At 53.5% G+C, this 19,173-nt stretch overlaps 4 protein-coding genes across 4 annotated transcripts; 3 read left to right on the top strand and 1 right to left on the bottom strand.

Annotated features, from left to right (window-relative positions):
- Positions 1–4,983: 4,983 nt before the first annotated feature.
- B0T26DRAFT_719412 (uncharacterized protein) lies at positions 4,984–6,361 on the top strand. The gene is made up of 3 exons (XM_060442422.1): positions 4,984–5,417; positions 5,482–5,601; positions 5,686–6,361. Exons 1-3 carry the CDS (start codon positions 5,197–5,199, stop codon positions 5,957–5,959), a joined length of 615 nt encoding a protein of 204 aa, XP_060295373.1. The 5' UTR covers positions 4,984–5,196; the 3' UTR covers positions 5,960–6,361.
- A 1,340-nt stretch (positions 6,362–7,701) lies between these two features.
- On the bottom strand, positions 7,702–12,216 carry B0T26DRAFT_719411 (condensin-like protein). The gene is made up of 5 exons (XM_060442421.1): positions 11,723–12,216; positions 11,052–11,566; positions 10,733–10,998; positions 8,195–10,675; positions 7,702–8,135 (listed from the first exon to the last, which is right to left on the bottom strand). Exons 1-5 carry the CDS (start codon positions 11,956–11,958, stop codon positions 7,965–7,967), a joined length of 3,669 nt encoding a protein of 1,222 aa, XP_060295372.1. The 5' UTR covers positions 11,959–12,216; the 3' UTR covers positions 7,702–7,964.
- Positions 12,217–12,449: 233 nt separating this feature from the next.
- On the top strand, positions 12,450–14,583 carry B0T26DRAFT_719409 (kinase-like domain-containing protein). The gene is made up of 2 exons (XM_060442420.1): positions 12,450–13,004; positions 13,061–14,583. Exons 1-2 carry the CDS (start codon positions 12,677–12,679, stop codon positions 14,224–14,226), a joined length of 1,494 nt encoding a protein of 497 aa, XP_060295371.1. The 5' UTR covers positions 12,450–12,676; the 3' UTR covers positions 14,227–14,583.
- On the top strand, positions 14,584–17,932 carry B0T26DRAFT_833962 (DNA repair helicase). The gene is made up of 4 exons (XM_060447498.1): positions 14,584–14,992; positions 15,125–15,631; positions 15,662–16,378; positions 16,442–17,932. The coding sequence occupies exons 1-4, from the start codon at positions 14,825–14,827 to the stop codon at positions 17,897–17,899; spliced, it is 2,850 nt and encodes a 949-aa protein (XP_060295370.1). The 5' UTR covers positions 14,584–14,824; the 3' UTR covers positions 17,900–17,932.
- The last annotated feature ends 1,241 nt before the right edge of the window (positions 17,933–19,173 follow it).

Below are 19,173 nucleotides of genomic sequence, written 5' to 3'. Positions count from 1 at the left end.
GCTGCGTGGTCGACGAACTTTTTGATATCGATTGGTCTTCTGAGCGTGAACATCTTTCATGCTTCGGCAAAATGGCCTCGACACTCCTAGGGCACGGCATAGATCCTGCTGGTCGAGTTCTTCTTCCCTATCAATACAACACCGAAGACTTCTTGGAGCCTGGTCGTCTATGTCGAGATTCTCGGTCCGCTATCATGCGCCTTGCTCGATTTTTCATTGAGTACAATGGCAATGACGGCGAGAAAGTAGCAGAAATTCTTCAGGTTCTCGACGCCTTCCTCAGTCAGGAGATTCCTTTAGACGAGTTAAACTATGTGGCGTTTGAGTGTAGAGATCGAAGCCTTGGGGGACAGAGCAATGCTGAATGGATTCCAATTGACTCGATACTCACGTGCACGCTATTTACGTCGAGATACAGTCAATCCCGGCTCGCAATCTTCGCATTTTCATCAGCGGATCTTCTAAAGACTGGATTGCAAAGATGCCTCGCAAACCGAAGTTTTGGTAATTCTAATCAGGCTAAGCTCAGAGACTTGGCACACGTCTGTCTAGACAGAGTCCAAACTTCACGCAAGTTGCTAACAACGAACAAAAGTAGCAACGGACCGCAACTAGTGGCCATCTCAGATGGACATACTGAAGGAGATTTTAAGTTTTGGAGACCAAAGCAAGCAATCAACGGCGCTGTGAGAATCACAGATGATGCACCGACGAATAGGAGTTCAAGCCACAAAATGCCCAATATTCATTTAGTATTCTCCGCAATGGCCACACATGGGATAGTAACTCGTTTCAAGACATCGGCAAGACTACACACGAGTACGAAGGAATTGATATTGACGAGCTGCTGGCGGGACAGCTGGAGGAATAACACACGTGCTCAGAGGAAGGCGTCTGCACAAAGTATCTCCCGAGTATACCTTCTTCTCTAGTGGAAACTATCGTGAAGGACTACGTTACTAACTGAATAGAGGACATATTAGCAAACTAGAGGTCGTTAGCTTGGTCATTACTGATATTCCCTCCGCTATGGTGCTTCATCATTGATTAGCGAAGAGTCGGAACGATCCCGCCATTGTCATTTTTTGGAGTAGATCTGTTTCGCGAGTATGGAATTCCTGGCTGGATTTGGAATTGCATGCAACGCAACGTAGTTCTGTTAAATCCTGGAGTATTTTCTTCAAGTGACGATCTAATATAACCATCCAATGACTTAGCATATTTCTTTTACAGCGCTTGGAAAGTTTCAGGCCTCAATAACGAGCCAGCAAACAAAAAATGAAATTTGGAGACGGATAGATCACAGAGTTCTGGATCTGTCAGGGAAAAACTCACGGGTGAGTGGCCAAAGGCCAGTTAAGCGGGGAGCTGGCTCGTTTCCGTGCCGAGGAGTGCTTCTACGATGAAGAGATAAAAGGGCTGAGTGGGTAATTTCAAGGAGCTCAAATTTTCATCCAAAATATATTCTAATTATTGAGCCCAAAAAGCAACGAAGCTGCACAGGAACAGAAGAATAGGGTGGGGTTGAGGTCCATTCAGATCCCACTATCATGTTTCATTCGCTGGAAAGTCGACCCTCCGGCAGGACAGCCACCTCACCTCTTTATACAGTTGTTAGGGGGGAGTAACTTAAGCCGCAGCCTAAGTAAAAATATATGCGGTATGAGGCTTGAACTGCATGTAGAATAGCTATCCGAGATTGGGTTAGAATTTAACGATTTCTCTCTGATGGTCGTATTATCTCTAATTACCCAGGGGGCTAAGTCGCTGCGATCACTTTTTACACCAAAACACCACATCTTTGAACAACCGTAGAATGGTTAATTGTAAAGCCATTCACAAGTGAAATGTATATTTCGTTAGGTAATTGCATGCAATCTGATATTAGTTGTCACGGCACGGCGGTAGGCGCTGAGGCCCTACGGGTGCGTGACCATACTATAACCCACTATAGAATTGCAGCCTGACGGCTTGTAATTCTCGCATCCTTTTGGAAGGTGTGGTGCAGCGGTAGTGGGTGTTGCTAAACGCCGTCACATTAGTGTAGATGTTTTAGCCCAGAAACCTTACTTTCTACGCTACACCGTCGCAAATTAATTCCAAGTTAGCGTCCTTTTAGCTTTCTTGACTTCTTTCCTCCCTACCTCTGAGTATGTATTGTGTTGTACCCCCACCATGTCTACCTATACCGAAGACGATATGCTTAATACATACCTTAATGTCATAGATAATAAGCTTTCGATTCGAAAATCTGCTCAAAAACATAGTATACCGTACACAACACTAAACGACAGACTCAAAGGAATACCCCCTAAAGATGAGGCTGATCAGCCGCATCGTCGCCTTACGGCTGAAGAAGGAAAGCGGCTCATTCAATAGATCCTTCATCAAGAGAGCCTCGGCTATGCCCCTAGCCATTCGCAAGAATGTAATATTGTCAGAACACTACTTATAAAAAAGGGAGATAAAGAAGTCCTAGGGAAAAAGTGGACTGAGGGCTTCAAAGCTCGTAATCCCGAGATAAAAGCCAAAATAGGCAAGAGAATAAAAGCCGCTCGGTTCAATGGCTTCACTCCCAAAGCCGTCAACTGGTATTTTGACATTAGGGAGAAAGAATACGGCTGGGTTAGGCCTAAGCTCACTTTTAACGTCGATAAGGCCAGCATTATAGCGGGCTTTGGTAAGAAAAGAGTCTCCGTAATGTTTTCTGCGGCTAATTCTATATAGGGCTTGACTCTTTAGTCTTAAGGAGTTCAGAGACCAGAAAAACATACCTCAAAAGTAACCAGGGCCGTGGCTAGTCTACTACAATCGAATACATTAGTATAGACGGCAAATTGCTTAATCCGGTGTTACGGATCCCTGAAGGGATGCACCTCGGTAGGTCCTGCTGAGTCAATCTCGGCCAATCAGGAGTGTCCCACGCCTCTAGCGCGGGACATAGGACCGGGCCTGGTTAACAGCCAATAAGAGGTGTCCCGTTTCCCGTTCGCGGGACACGGGACCTTTCTTTCAGGTCCCGCGTCCCGGGCACGGGGGCCGGGACCCTGCGACCATTTTTATTAGTTCTACAGATAGATATATACGATGACCGTACCCACGGTCTTAGATAGTTCTTGCTTGGTTCTGCAAGCAAGCAATACACATTCACTACACTCATACACTTTGAGTGGCATTCCAATTTGACTGTATTACCCGTGCGATAGGAGCTTGCCCTTTGTTCTATCTTCATAATTACCAACCCCAGCATCCTGTGGAGCCCGTGCTCCCTTACAGACAGACGACCCTAACAGTCGAGTGGTTTGTAATAATTATCCATAGATTCAATAAGATAGAAAAAAGATCCCAGAACCCCCGGCCCTTCCTGAAGTCCCTGACATCCCCGTGTTAAGGCCGCCCGAGTAGTTGACGGGCTTCAAGCCAAGTTGGTTTTGAAGCAGGCACGAATCGAAACCCTAGAGGTCGAACTGGAACGCTTGAAGCTAAAGAAAAGGAGGAAAATTCCAAACCTGAATAACCGGTTCATGACTTTGGCTACCATACTACTGGGTGGCGAGGCTCCCGCAGAGCCTCAAGTTGAGGCTCAAAATGCGGCCCAAAATCAGAGCCGCAAGAAGAAGAGGTGGATGAAAAAGACGATGAGGATGACGCTGCAGATGACGACATTCCACCTGAAAGAATGACTAGGTCAGGGCGTGCAACTAGAGTGCCGGTACAATACATAGATTGAGCGACTAATTAGTTACATTTGCCACGTTTTATTTGTAAATAGCTTTACAATTCACCATCCTATGGCTGTTTAAAGTTGTAGTGTTTTGGTGTAAAAAGTGATTGCCTAGCCTAGGTGATCGGGTGGGGGAGATGGTACCTGTTTCTGGCCCCCAAGGCAAATGTAGCCCTCTTACACTTCTCCAGATTTACTCGCTGCTAATTGAGTCTATCATAATATGTAAAACGCGGGTTGAGGCATGATCCAAACGCGTTCTATATAAGCAGACGTGAAACAGGTGTTCAATCGTAGCAAACTTGGAATTTGGGCTCAATTCCACTTTCTTCTTACAGCCTTTCTTATTCTTAATTTCGGCCTTAAGACCTTCATTTTCGCGTCGCAGCTTAGCCAATTCGAAATCCTAACGCTAAATACCTTCTGGACCTTCCTAAACAGCGTATGGCGTATACGGCGAGCCGCCGAATACATGTTCAATTTCGCCAGGGAGACCGTAAGGTCTGTGACCTTGTGGGGGAAAAGTTGCGCTACATAAGCAGACAAAACATCTGCTTGCTGCCTGTATAACAGGGCAACTGCAACTAAGGTTTATAGGTATCAAATACAGTCTCCCGTATGTTATCCACATATCTTAACTAACTTTATCTAGGTACATAGTCCCTTACAATGGCCTCTATCACGCTAATAGGCAAGCTCCGAATGTACTTCGAGCAAAACTCTTCCTCCTCGCACGCATGACCCGCTTCCGACTGGCCGGCCAGGAGCTCATCCGTATCGATCTTCTCAAAGTCCTCCTCTATTCCGTTGGCCACGTTGAAAACTAGGACTCGGTTCCAGACGTGGCCGTAATGGACCACGTTAAAACATGCCCCGTCGTACTACCTAAAGGCCGCATTTATTCACCAATTCTCACGTATCGTATTGTCCGAGACTTGGCTCGGGAAGATTACCCCGAGCCTGTTTTTATTTCTCGGCCTTGCAGAACCCCTTGCGATCATCGAACCGGATATGCTGTTGCTTGGCTTTTAGGGGCTGCCTAAGCACAGAAGTGGATTCATTCCTTGGCAGCTTCGCAATTGGAGGACCGAGAATGGTCAGCAGCAGGGTCGCACAAGGTCACAACGTTGCACACAAGCTTTCCGCGTAAGAGCCTCATTGGTTAATCCGGATCTCGAAGGATCGCGCAAGCCACCCTCGACATACTAAGCAGTGAAATTGCGGTTGCATTGACACTTGCCTACCTTCCCTCCCTGGGACTGACTGTAGGCAGCCAACAGGCTTGGCTACAAATCAATCGTGGATCACCAACAAACCCTTTCGTTTTTTTTCCTTTCACTTTTTTACCTTGTCCTTTCTCTCAGACTCGATTTCGCGTCCTTGCCTTCAGTTCCGGCGTTACTTTCTCGTATTTTTTTTCTCGTATTTTGAACCACACATTCTTTACCGACATTTCTGCAAAAAGGTCCACCATGGCTTCCTTTGCATCGCTTCCTGCGGGACGACTTTTCTCGACGGCCATCCTGGCCTTCCTCTCCTTCTCCACTCTCGCCAGTGCCCAGGTCCTCGCGCGCGCCCAGGCCGACGCGCTCGTCACACCCGTCGCGGAGCTGGTTCCCCGAGCCACAGACAGCGCCATTATTACCAGCGCGAGCACTCGGGCCAGAGGCGGCGACTGCGCTGCTTCCCTCTCGTACGACCTCTCTCGTCTGGAGCGGTGGGCATTTCTGCAGCGGGCCGCTAACATTGGGTCCCAGAGAATTCGCCTCTTGCGTCATCAGCGACTACGCGAGTGACGATCCATGCATGGCCACGACTCGCAGTGTCGCCGGCTTTGATTCTACTTGCGGGTGCAGCCAAGCTACGTCCGTGTTCAGGTGAGCCCCCTTTCCCAGACCCAAAGCGTGCCCTTGATCGGCCCAGAGTTCTGACTTGTGGGGTGCCGTTCCATCAATCACCAGCTGCTTCACGAAATTCTGCACCACGGGCACCGATTTCCCCACCTACTACGCCCCCGTCAGCGCATGCGCGGCGGGTGGCTTCGGGGCGGTTCCGGCAGCGCTGACGGGCGCGGCAGCAAGCATTGTGTCGACTTCGAAGCTCTTCCCGACTTCGCCCAATTCGCTGGCCAAGCAGAACGCAGCGCCGCCCACCGCCGTGGGACCCAGTGAGGCTGGCATCTGGTCCCTATGGGTTGGGCTAGGTCTGGCATCCTTTGTGGCTATGCTTGTGTGAGGCACGAACGTCCAGGCGTCGAGATACGAAAGGAAACGCTTCGTCGGCTGTCTGTGGCTGTCGACCTGTGTGGTGTCTGGCTTATTTTGGTGTTGATGGAAGAATGCTACGATAAAACGATTAAAAGCGGGATAGGTGCAAAGCGCGAGGGGTAAAAATGCATGCATATTAAGAATTAAGGAGGCTTGTTTCACGTCTGCTTATTGGAACGCGTTGGAATCATGCCTTAACCCACGGTTTACATATTCTGATAGCCGGATCTGAATGGACCTCAACCCCACCCCCTTCTTCCATTGCTGTGCAGCTTCGTTGATAGTCGGATCTGAATGGACCTCAACCCCATCCCATTCTTCTATTGCTGTGCACCTTCGTTTATAGTCGGACCTGAATGGACCTCAACCCCACCCCATTCTTCTATTGCTGTGCATCTTCGTTGTCTTTTAGGCTCGATTCGAGAGCGCTGCCCCAATAGCAGATGTGCTTGCCTAATTCCCAGAAATACTTAGCATGGTGGCAATAACAGGCAAAGATTTCCGAGCCCTTACCGTCCATTGCGACTACCTTGTGAGAAACGCCCGTATCCACGACTTTGGCGAGTTTCTATGGAATACAGGGTTAGCTCCAGTAACCAACTATGGATTGGTCGTGAACGTGAGTAGTTTGTTGGGTAACCTACCAGGCAGTCATTGCAAAGAGAATGCCCCTCTATAAGATGCTACTTCTTATCGCATGGTTTGAAGGGTCCCAAATCCGGCCGCAATCAAATTTGCGATCTTTGTTCTTGTCTGTCGGAATATTGCGCGAGAGGGACTGTAGTGATAATCGCAGTGGGAATCGGTCCACGATCGCATTAAACTTCCCAGTTGAATAATTACGTCAAGGGGGAATGGCGGAGCGCCATTTCATTATCATACCATTTGAGAAAGGGAGCTAGATAGTTGGAATGAAAAGTCGCTCTTGAGAACCTAATAATCTAGGTCTAGATTTTCATCTCTTTATTACTCCTCAGCGCCGAATATATTTAGGATGAAAATTTGAGCTGCCTCTTGAAATTACCTACTCAACTCTTTTATCTCTTCATCGTAGAAGTACTCCTCAGCACCGAAACGAGCTAGCTCCCCGCTTAACTGGCCTTTGGTCGCTCATACGTGAGTTTCTCACTGACAGATCTAGAACTCTGATCCAAGTTAACTAACCCCGATTTGGCCACGCCATACATTTAGCCAGTGCGCTTTCAATGTGCCAGCCCGGCCGTTAGAGTCGAATACCTCTAAAGGTGTCAAACCGTTTGAAAGACCGGGAGGCATCTTTTCCGTCGTATTTTCCGTTTGGGAGATTTCTGGTACGTAACAGGGCCACTTTAGAATGGCGCGTTTACGGGTGTTGATATACGCCAACAACGGCCTAGTGCTTGCATGCTACGGATTAGAACGCAGGCATATAACTGCCACAAGCAGGGATTTCCGCCCTTCTTCCCTCTACAGTACATCATATTCTACCCTCTGATTGACTTCGTTGAACGTAACAATTTCTCGATGACTTCAGCCGGCCCCAAGGTAACTGGTTGCGAAGAGGAAATTAATTAAATTTGTCCCAGGTCCGGACACCTAGGATCACGCTCAGAAGTTGGAAAACGAGCTCTCCAAGACGGAGGACACAGCTACCGGAGCTCTAGACATGGTACTGTAAGAGGAAGTAACGTATAATATAGACACACCCTTATCCCCTAACTACAACATGCTGATAGTCGTTAGTTCTTCTCATTATTACTCGAATAATACAAAGAGATGGTCGTTAGTTCTTCTCATTATTACTCAAATAATACAAAGGGAAAATATCCCAGACGTCTCTTATCCCGACCCCCAGCAAGAAGTAAACATCCCACGCCATTATGCTAAAAACGTCGAACAGTGGAGGTATAGATACTGCGCCATACGCCAATAGACCAAAGCACCCTGACAGCCAGCACATATTCAAGCTAAAACAAACAACCACAGGCCCTCCATTACGCGGGCGCCTGCACCATCCGGAACCCTTCCGACACAACCTTGGCAATGTCTTCGTTCTTGTGCTGCAGCAGGCCGAGCGCAAACGCAACATCGTTCCAGTCGCGCTCGTTGTCGCAGCGCGAGAGCCGGGCCGCCAGCTTCTCGGCCAGTTGCTTGGCATGCTTGTCCTGTATTGGTGTCGGTCAGTGTGCCACACGAAAAAGGAATACCCGAGACAGAAACATACCTTTTCGACGAACCCAAGCAGGAACCTGACGATGCGGCGGAAGCTCTCGTTGTCCATCGACTGGTCCGCCAACAGCAGGCTGAACATGTCGACAAAGTGGTTGTAGACGGCATTGTCCTTGGTGCTGAGCTCAGTGAAGAACATGCGCGCCAGATCGGCGATGCGCTTGTCGTCGTCCTCGAGGCACTTGGCCATCTCGCCGAGCTGGCCCTTGACCTTGACCTGGCCAGCCAGGATCAAGAAAGTCAGCGTCATGAGGCACGTGCGCTTGACCGACGGCTCTGGATCTGCCAGGCGGCGGTACAAGAAGTCTGTGTTCTCGTCAATGAGATGGTTGAAGCAGACCGCCATGTCGCCAAGTGCAATCACGGCATTGCTACGCACGGTGGCATCTGTCGAGCGCTCCATGATGGTGATGAGCAGAGGCAGATGCGCCTCGCAGTACTCGGACGACACGCACATCAGCTTGGCCAGGCAGAGCGTCGCCGCCTGCTGCAGCTCGCGGTCCTTGTACGTCGTGTTGTTGGCGCATATCTCGCTGACCATGGGCCCGAACATGGCAAGAAGGGAAGTCGGCCCGTAAAGCAGCTCGCGCTCCCGGATGTGCGCCATCGCCTCTGTAAAGTCATCCTCGGTCGTGCCACCGATGAGGTCAAGCTCGTCGCCTTCGTCTTCCTCCTTGGGCTTCTCCTTGGCTTGGGCAGAGGATTTGCGGCTCGTAGGGGCTGCAGAGAGCGACGCACGCTCCTTGGCCGCCTGGTCGCTCTTCTCCTTTTCTTGCTTACGGCGCTTAAAGTTGAGCTCGCACAGCTCGAGGTGCACGATTTGCTTGATGGCGACGTGTCCGACGATAAAGAGCAGCTGCGACAAGGCGACGGCATTGTCTTTCTTTTGTCTCTTCACCGGACTTGCCGGTGGCTGCTGTGACTGTCCGACGACGGCTGCGTCGCCTCCCTCTTCTTCATCAGCAGGGCTGGACCCGGGCCTGACCGAGTCACGAGAGCTGGGGCGAGAGCTCGACGGCGAAAACACAGCCTTGGTCCGGCGGCGGATGATCTCAGAGCAGAGAACATCGGGGTGTCTGGAGATGGCGTAAATAGCGTTGATGGCTTGCTCTGCGACGCCATACCACTCCTTGCTCTCAGTGGGCACCTCGGTGATCGCCGCCAGCCTTACCAGAACAGCGTGTTCATTTGGTAGCCTCGAGAACTGAAGTGTCGGCTCTTTGACCTGGCGACCACTGGGATTGAAGCGGCGAAGAGCGACGCAGGTGTACTTGGCCAGCTGCAAATCATCACGCCCGTGCTGGCCGAGCCCGGTGCGCAGCATTGTCTCCATCTCGCCGACCACGATCTCTGGGTTTGCCGTCGCAAGCATGCCGAGAACGATGATGGCGCCCCGTCTCTGGGTCCGCGAAATCTCCCGTTTCTGAACTCCGTACACCTGCCAAAGTTTCGCGATGACAATATCGGGGATCATGCCGCCTTTCATCATGGTGCTCAGCAGCTGTTCAAGCGAGGTGAGCTCTGCCGGCGTGGCCCCAAAGGTAAGACTGATCATGTTCCTGGCAATGTAGTTCGCAGCGTCGTTCGGGCTGAACGTATCTGGAGCCTCGAAAAACAGGCGTCTGTAGCAGTCGATGAGGTGCGTCTGCACGCCCTTGCCCTCGTCACTGTTACCCTTCGTCCAGATCAGCTTGAGCATGCGGCGGATGCCCAGCTTGTTCTGCTCGATATTGTATGCGTCGCCAATCTCAAAGTAGTCCATGGCTTCGATGACCTCGCTCTTGTTCTTTGACCCGAGCAGTTGGCAGATCATGCCTGTAGACTCGTGCAGCACGTCGATGAACTTCAGCGCCTCGCTGTAGTACCGTTTGGTGAGGGTGAGCTTTTCGATGGCTTCTGATGTCGCAGCCTCTTCTTGCGCTTTTTGGATGGCTGCTAACTTTTCCTCGTCCGTCATCTCGGCAGGTTGCTTCCTCGGCGACTCGATCTGAGTAACATCGTCGAGCAGCGCTTGGTCGACCGTGGTATTTCCCTGGTCTCCATCGAGTCCGGGAGCATCAACAGGAGGCTTCAGGGCATTGAGCTCAGCCTCAACCTTGTCGAGACGCTCCTGCCAGTCTTTCCTTGCAAGTTGCGCGCCATGCAGCGCGGTGAAGGGATGCGTCCTGATCAGAGTGCCAAGAAGCTTGACAGCATTCCTTCTCACGTGGCTGCTTTTGTCCTCGAGACTGCGGCACGCAAGTTCGGCAGCCTTCTGCCTACGTTTGGGGAACTTCTGGTCCAGTTCGCACAACTTGACATAAACCTGGATGGTTCTGCACCGGCAGTAGGGGTTGATGTCGAGGAAACGCTCTTCGAGCACGTCGAAGAAAGCATTCATCTGGCTCTTGTGGTTCTCGCCGCGCTCGTCCGATTTGGTGAGGTGGGCAAGCATGTTGCCGAAAACTTCAATCAACGCGGACCGCAGGGTGTACGACTACAGAATTAGCAACTAGCACCCAGACAACACCTGCGCCGTTCAGCCATGACATACCTCGCTGTCTAGCTGCTTGGCTAGCAGAGTGACCTGCTTAATGACAAGTCTGGGAGCCAACTCGGAGAGCTTGACCATGAAGCTTGAGACGGACTTCGGCCCCCTGGTGTCGTTGCCATTGAACTCTCTGTTGCTGAGTTCTCGTAGAATCTCGTCGGCCAGCTGGGGGTAGTCGTATTGCTCGGCCAGAATATGGAGAAACTCGGCCATTGGCTCGGCGAGGTGTTCGAAATAGGTCAGGTTCTGGACGATGGAAATTTGGGCAGCTGATGCGCGTTAGTAACTTTTTCCCTACGTAAAAGAACGGCACCACACCCACCGTATCCATGGCCATGGTGCTTGACAGCGATGCACAGAACCTTGAAGGTGTGCATGCGAATGCTGGTATTTTTGACGCGCTGTTCGCTTTCGAGAATCATGTAGACGGGTCGCGTCAGGAGCCCGATAAAGGTGTCCCGCTCAGAAGTGGTCAGAAAGATCTTGCCCAGCTTCAGCCGAAGCACCTTACACATCGTGTTGAGCGCCGTCTCGAGCTGCGTCGACGAGTCCCAGCTGCCGTCCTTGTTCGCGCCCGCATCTTTCTTACCCTTAGGCTTGCCGCGACCTCGTGTGGACAGTGTGGCCGAGGACTTCTCGGCAGCCTTTGTTTCGACGGCTGCAATGGTCCACTGGAGGAGGAAGCCGTAAATCTCGAGCAGCTGCTTGTGGTGTGCGACGAGCTCCTGCTCGTCGGATTCGAGGTCGTGGTGGATGGCATCGGCCTCGGCGGCGAGGCCCGAGGTGATCAGATCAAACATCTTGCTCAGCGCATGTGCAGAAAGGAAGGAGGTGTACCTGGATTGTTCGAACAGTTTAGAAAGCGGTTCTCGCGGCAAGCGGCGCGCATCAGAATCGCGAGGGCGCAGGGGACGAACAGGGGTGGGTAGTAATGCCCCGAGCGATAAACAATCTTGCGAAGAATAGGGAGGGGTAGAGGAAATGGGTGCACACTTTAACAGGAACTGCAACGAGTCGAAGACGTGACTGCGCGTGATGGCATCCAGGTTGTTAGCAACAGCGTCGACAATGGGGTTGAGGACGCTGTTGACGATGCCGTTGTCTGTCAGCGACTCGGGGTCGTTCTCGCAATCGACCAGCGCACCGTCAGCCTCGGGCGTCGGGATGCTAGCCGGATCGCTCATGTAGTGCTTGAGGGCATCGTTGATGTCGAACGTGATGTTGTCCATGGCGGGCAACAAGAGCCTGGGCGGCGGGGTACGACGTCGCGGGGCGCTGCAGGACACCGCAGCGGTCGGTAGTGGGCGACGAGGTAGGCAGTGACACAGGGAGAGGCAGTAGCACAGGGAGAGGGAGGGAGAAGTGCAGAGGCGATCCTGTCAATGGAATGCAAAAGGTAGTGGGCCGCCTGCAGGCGCTGTGATGATTGTCGCAAACCCAAATTCGTGGTGGATTTGGAGTCTCTGGGGTTTGTGAAGGTTTGTGACGAAAGCCGGTCCGTTCGTTGCTGGTGCGCTTGTTTTGCGCCTGTTTGCGCTTTCCCGTTCCCTGTAGTGGGGGACCCTAGCAACGGCGGGCTTTGTTTGTTGACTTTGCGCCAGTCGCGCTGGCTGGTTTGGGGTTGCTCGACCCACTGCGAACCGCGTCATGGCCCGTGCGCCCACTGCCCCTCCATCGCCGCTGCCTCTGCTCGGTTCGCAACTGCCATGCAACCACGCAACAATTGATTACCAACGGCACACCACATCAATAGCGGACAATCCCTGCCAATTGGCTTCCTTCTCCTGCAACGCGATACGTGAGAGGTTCGGGCGAAGCTTTGCGTGCTGCCGAGAGTTTATGCACCGCCAATAACCTTTGAACCGGGTTGGGGTTGGCTTTTGGTGGCTTTCGTTTTCCTTGCCGCTGTCGCTCGTCAGCCGTCGCATCAACCTGTCCTAGTCGCAGATGGCCACCGCGGTCGCTGCCCGTCGCCGCCGAGCAGATTCGTTCCGAATCCACGAGGATGTAGCAGCAATGGATGACGCCGAAATGCACGGGGAGGCCCTAAAAGAGGAGGAGAATGGGACATACAGAGACGACGAGGAGGAGAATGGGACATATAGAGACGACGAGGAGGAAGTTGAGCCGGCAGACGACCAAGAATCCAACTACTCGGAGAGCTCCGAGGACGAGCCGGTGATCGACGTCAATATCCAGCACGACATGGAGAAGTTGCAAAGCTCTTTCTCCGGCCTCCGCCATCGATACCGGCTCATCAAGCGCATTGGTGAAGGTTGGTGGGAACAGTCGGGCTCTGGCGAATCGCACTGCTGACCAACTGCCACGCAGGCACCTTCTCTACCGTCTACAAAGCCGAGGACCTCCAGTACGATCATTTCGATAACTCGTGGGATATCGAGAAGGAGAACGAGAAATGGACGCCTCCTCCCCTCAAGAGCTTTACGAGCCAGTCCACCACGACACTCGGCCTGGCCGCCGAAGACCCGAGCCAGCACCTCCAGCGACGCCGCAAGCCCAAATACGTCGCCATCAAGAAAATCTACGTCACTTCTTCTCCGACGCGCATCCTCAACGAACTCGAGCTGCTGCACGATCTCCGTGGCTGCAGCTCTGTGTGCCCCCTCATAACATCCTTCCGCCAAACCGACCAAGTGGTGGCCATCCTGCCCTACTTCCGCCACGCCGACTTTCGCGAATACTTCCGTAAGATGACAGTCCGCGACACGTCCATCTATCTCCGGTCGCTCTTCTCGGCTCTGGCCAGCGTGCATTCTCGCAACATTCTACACCGCGACATCAAGCCGACCAACTTCCTCTACGACCCCCTCACGCAGCGGGGCGTGCTCGTCGACTTTGGCTTGGCCGAGCGTGAGGGCCTTGACTGCAAGCCGTGTCTGTGCCACGAAGATGCGCTCATGCGCAAGACCCGGCTCCGCAATGCCGTCATGGGGAGCACCGCGCCGGCCGGGGGATATCCGAAGCAAGACACGCGCCCCTCTCGCAGAGCCAACCGTGCCGGCACGCGCGGCTTCCGTGCGCCCGAGGTGCTGTTCAAGTGCACGGAACAGACGACCAAGCTCGACATCTGGAGCGCGGGCGTCATCCTGCTGACGATATTATCCCGTCGTTTTCCCTTCTTCAACTCGGCCGACGACGTCGAGGCCATGATCGAGATTGCCACCATCTTTGGGCAGAAGCGCATGAAGGCCGCTGGCCAGCTGCATGGCTGCTCCTTCGAGACGACCATCCCTACGATCGGCACGTTTGGCTTCAGCTTCGAGCGCATCGTCTTGTGGAGCACGTGTCGCAGCGATACGGGTGAGACCCTGTCCAAGGACGAGAAGTTGGCGATCGACTTCCTCAACAAATGCATGGAGTTGGATCCCAGCCGGCGGATCAGTGCCCAGGAAGCGTTGTCGCACGACTTCTTGCGCATGGGGCTAGAGGATGAAGTGTCGCCGGAAGAAGAGGAGATGGATATCATGATGGCCTGAAGGCCCGCTCAGCATGAACACGGAGCCGCTTTTTATTTTTGTTGTTTGGCCCTTGACTGTATCATAGCCTGTAAATAGGGGTTGGTGTTGTTGCGGCGCGTTCCTGGGGTGGAGTTGCGGCGCTTTGCTGGGGAGGAGTTGGGGCGCGCTACTGGGGAAGAGTCATGGGATGGCTGCCGTTGGAATTGGGACCTGTCTTTATCAATCAGCCAAGGTACGAGAAGCCCCGCTCGCGAGCTGGCTTTATCTGTTTGTTGCCACTACAGACTTCGGTCCGGTTACTGTATCTAGGTATGTATTGTTGACCCGAACCAGCCTGCATCTTGAAGCCCCTTTTCCCATCCCGCGGGAGCACGTGACTTGCTCTCCGTCCGAACTTGACCCCAAACCATCAAAATTGGGGCCGAATATTCTCATTTTCCGTGCCGATGCCAGATCTTGCGCCTCCAAGGTATTGCGACAACAATTGCGACATCTCTCCACGGCCACCTCAAACTGCCGCCGTCAATTGTCATGATTTATTCTGCTACTCTACTTCTTCTTTCTTCGAATCCTAGCCCGTTACCCAACTAGAAAGTCGCAATCTTCGTCAGTGGCCATGACGGCAGCAACGACAAATCCTGACAATGACTTGCGAGTCGAGGCGCTTGACTTCCACCACCCTTTCACTCCTTACAATGTCCAACTCCAGTTCATGAGGGCCGCGTATGATGTGCTAGAGAAAGGAAATGGCCAGGTGGGGATTTTGGAAAGCCCCACGGGAACGGTGAGTCCTTTCTTATCGCACTTTCACTGCTCACACCGAGCGCATAATATTTTATCTAGGGTGGGGATATCATTGGAGTGGGTAAAGATGTATCGCAGTGCTAACAATAGGCTGTTCTTCCCTCGAGCATAGGGGAAATCCCTCTCTCTGATCTGCTCGACCCTGACGTGGCTGCGCAACCACAAGCGACAGCAGTATGAGGCCACGTTCGAAGCGACGGCGGCAGGTATGGAGGGCGAGCCCGACTGGATGGTCGAAGCCACGCTGCGGCGGAAGCGAGACGAGCTGGCGAGGCGGTGGGAAGAAAGAGAAGCGCAGCTCGAGCGCGTGCGAGCTCGAGAAAAGGATTTGGAAGAAAAGGCCGGTCGCGCCAGCAAAAGACAGCGTTTGGACGACGGCGATGATGAAGGCCCCTCCTCAAAGGGAAAACGGAAGGCGCTGGATGAAGAAGCCGAGTTCCTGATTGATGACTGGCATGATTCCACTGACGGTGTGTCGGATGACGACCCGTTGTCTCAGTTGAGCAAGGAGACGAGAGCCTTGCTGGCCAGAGTCGGACTCGGCGGAGCAAAGAAGATTGAGGAGGAAGAGTACGAGGCAGAAGATGAAATAAAGGCTAGTCGCGACCTCACGAAACCTGTTTAGGCCACGTGGCTAACTCGACAATAGATATACTACACATCTCGGACACATTCGCAACTAACTCAGTTTATCGCGGAGCTGCGGCGACCAACGTTTCCCCCATCTATTCCATCAGAGTTGCTCTCGAAGGGGGGCCAAGGAGACCGGCAGAGCAATGAGGTCGTGAAGCAGCTGCCCTTATCCTCACGGCAAAAGCTGTGCATCAACCCGGCCGTCTCCCGGCTTGGATCTCTTTCGGCGATCAATGATCGCTGCACAGAGCTGCAACAATCAAAATCAGACGCAAAATGCGCCTTTATGCCGAATGCCGACAACCTGAAGCAGACCCACCAGTTCCGTGATACCGTCTTGGCAATGGTCCCCGACATTGAGGACATGTACCGGATAGGAAAGCAGATACAAGTCTGCCCATACTACGCCTCGCGGACGGCGATTCCTGGCGCAGAGGTCATTACGCTGCCCTACCCACTACTCCTGCAGAAAAGTGCCAGAGATGCACTCGGCATCAAGTTGGAGGGGAACGTTGTCATCATTGACGAGGCTCACAATATTATGGATGCCGTGGCAAACGTATATGCCGCAGAGATCTGTCTAAGCGAGCTCAGGAGAGCGAGGCAGATGCTGGGTGCGTATGTGAAGAGGTTTGGGAAAAAGCTGAAAGGCGAGAACCGGGTCATGGTTGCCCGAGTTGGCAGGGTGGTGGAATCGCTGAGTGAGTGGCTGGATGGAGCGTCGAGCTCAAAGGTACAGCGATGAGTCCCAAGCCGCTAAAGTGGCCATCATGAACCAAGACTGACGGATACGCAGGTCGATCAAGGGATTGCGGACCCCAATATGCTCCTAAAGAGCCGCGGCGCAGACCAGACCAACCTGTACAAGCTGATCCGGTACATACAGGAGTCCAAGCTGGCATATAAGATCGAGAGTTATATGAGCCACGCCGAGAGCGAACAGGACCCTTCGACGGCCAAAAAAGGTACCCGTTCGAGTCCAGTACTCCACACCTTAGTCTCGTTCCTCACGGCACTTACGAACCTGAGTGCCGAAGGCAGGATATTCTACGAGAAAATCGCAGGAAGCCCGCCAGACATCAAGCTCTCCTATCTGCTGCTCTCGCCGACGCACGCCTTCTCCTCTATCGCATCCAGCGCGCGCGCAGTGATTCTCGCTGGCGGGACCATGTCGCCGTTTGATGACTACAAAGCACATCTATTTCCCACTTTTAGCCCAGAGAAGATCACGACGCTGAGCTGCGGCCACGTCATACCATCCTCGAGCCTCTGCGTGTGGACGCTGGCGTCGACAATGCCGATACCAGCGGGTAGCAGCAGCAACGCAGCCGCGCCTGACGCCTTCGAGTTCAGCTTCCAGAAGCGCAGCGACCGCACCATGATCCGGCAGCTCGGCCTGGCCCTCCTCAACATGTGCTCCGTCGTGCCTGACGGCGTAGTGGTCTTCTTCCCGAGCTACGGCTATCTCGACCAAGTCGTGGCGGTGTGGCAGGCCGCCGACCCGTCCCAGCTGCCGTCCAAGCCAGAGAACAGCACCCCCCCCACAAAGCCACTGACGCTGTGGGACCGGCTCACCGCGAAGAAGTTTGTGTTTCGGGAGACCAAGGGCAGCTCGAGCGACGAGGTGCTGCAGAGCTACACCCAGGCCATACTCTCCCCTCCGCCTCCGAATCCCAGCAGTGCTGCCGCATCAGCAGATCCCAAGCCACGGCAGGCGGGAGCCCTGCTGCTGAGCGTCGTGGGAGGCAAGATGAGCGAGGGCATCAACTTTTCCGACCGGCTGGGGCGGTGCGTGGTGATCGTCGGGCTGCCGTACCCCAACATGCAGTCGGCCGAGTGGAAGGCGCGGATCGAGTACATCGAGTCGTCGACGGTAGCGCGGCTGATGGCAACGCACACGGATGCGACCAACGGCAACGGCGGCAACGGCGCGGCGGCGCCCGCAGGAGCGCCACCGACGCGCGAGCAGGCCGTGGCGCAGGCCAAGCAGGTAGCGCGCGACTTTTACGAGAACGCGTGCATGCGCGCTGTCAACCAGAGCATCGGCCGCGCCATCCGCCACCGCGGCGACTACGCCGCCATCGTGCTCGCCGACCGCCGCTTCGCCACCGACCGCATCCGCGCCAAGCTGCCGGGCTGGATCCGCGGCGGCATGGCGCCGGGCACCGAGGCCAAGGGGCTGCAGGGCCTGATGGGTGCGATGAGTGGCTTTTTCCGGGGGAAGAGAGGAGGCGCGGTAGATTCGTGTAGTTAGGCCAAAATTCAGCGAGCTATGTTATACCTTTTGAGATGTTCTTAACCTAAATTGTTCGAACTTTCCAAATGCCTCTCGAGCTAAACTTGCGTTTACCAAGAATTACAAGTGTAATTATAAACAAAATTTTCACTCGGCTTTTATTTTAGCTTCGCAGCGGCTCGTTCAAGCTTAAAAATTTTGACTCCTAAACTAGTCCGACTCCTAAACTCGTCCAACTCCTCTGATTTCTCACCCATGCCCAATAATAACACGGGCAAGACAAACCCGTCATGGCCAAGATGCACCCATTCTCCGCCATCCACCAAGCATGGAAAGACTAGAAAGCAGGCCGTGCGCTGCGCAAAAACACAAACACAAGCGCAGAAAAGCAACCCAAACCAACCGAAAGAAAAAGACACGACCCCTCGCCCTAGCCAGCACGGCCTTCCCCCAGACTCGGGTGTCATTTCGACCAGACGGCTTACCACGCAGGAAGCAAAGCATCTATCCCCCCTCCGCCTCGGCCCGCACGGCCTTCGCGCAAACGCGGGTGGAAGTTCGACCGGACGGCCGAGTATCCCTGGCGGCTCGAGCGGGTGGTCGACGCGGAGAGCAACTGGCGCGGGACGTGGGTGCTGGAGGTCAAGGACATGCAGGCCATGGTGTGGGAGACGGCGCGCGTGCCCAAGGAGCGGCGCGGGCGCGGGGGCAAGTACCAGCGGACGCCAACTAGGCAGTTACCGTTCATGCCCGAGCGGTTGCAGGGTGGTGACCTGGGCGGCGGAGGGCAAGATGATATGATGGTTTGGTCGGGGAAGAGGTGAGCGAAAGTATTTGGTAATTACAAGGCCTCGTGGGATGGGGGGCCATGGACAGAAACACTGGAGCGAACGCAAATAAGTTGGCTGCCCAGCCAGACTGGTGGAACCCGTTCTCTGACGTGCCAGTCTTTGATCTGACCCTGGAAGGATTCCAACTCGGGCGGTGGAACTTATTGATCAGTTCTGCAGAGGTTATGTAACATGAGAGAAAGGAGGAAGTCTATTCTAATTATCAAAAACGTCGGCCGACACTATAGTACATAATTATAACACGACGACTTGATCGGCTTTGAGGGATATAACTGGTGCATGATTAAGAACGGGGGGGGGGGTGCTTTGTATTCTTGCTGAGCCTATAGTATTTTTCACCTGGCTCTCGGGTTTCCCACAGCTTTAGGTTTCTCTGATAGGCCTTAAACTGATTAGGAGAAGTAATTCGTCTCTGGTGCAGGATCGAAACAGACTTCCTCA

Source organism: Lasiosphaeria miniovina (genome assembly GCF_030549165.1).
Source record: "Lasiosphaeria miniovina strain SMH2392-1A chromosome Unknown B0T26scaffold_5, whole genome shotgun sequence".
NCBI lineage: Eukaryota > Fungi > Ascomycota > Sordariomycetes > Sordariales > Lasiosphaeriaceae > Lasiosphaeria > Lasiosphaeria miniovina.
The sequence above is the reverse complement of the archived record's forward strand: the minus strand, read 5'-3'. Positions and strand labels throughout refer to the sequence as shown.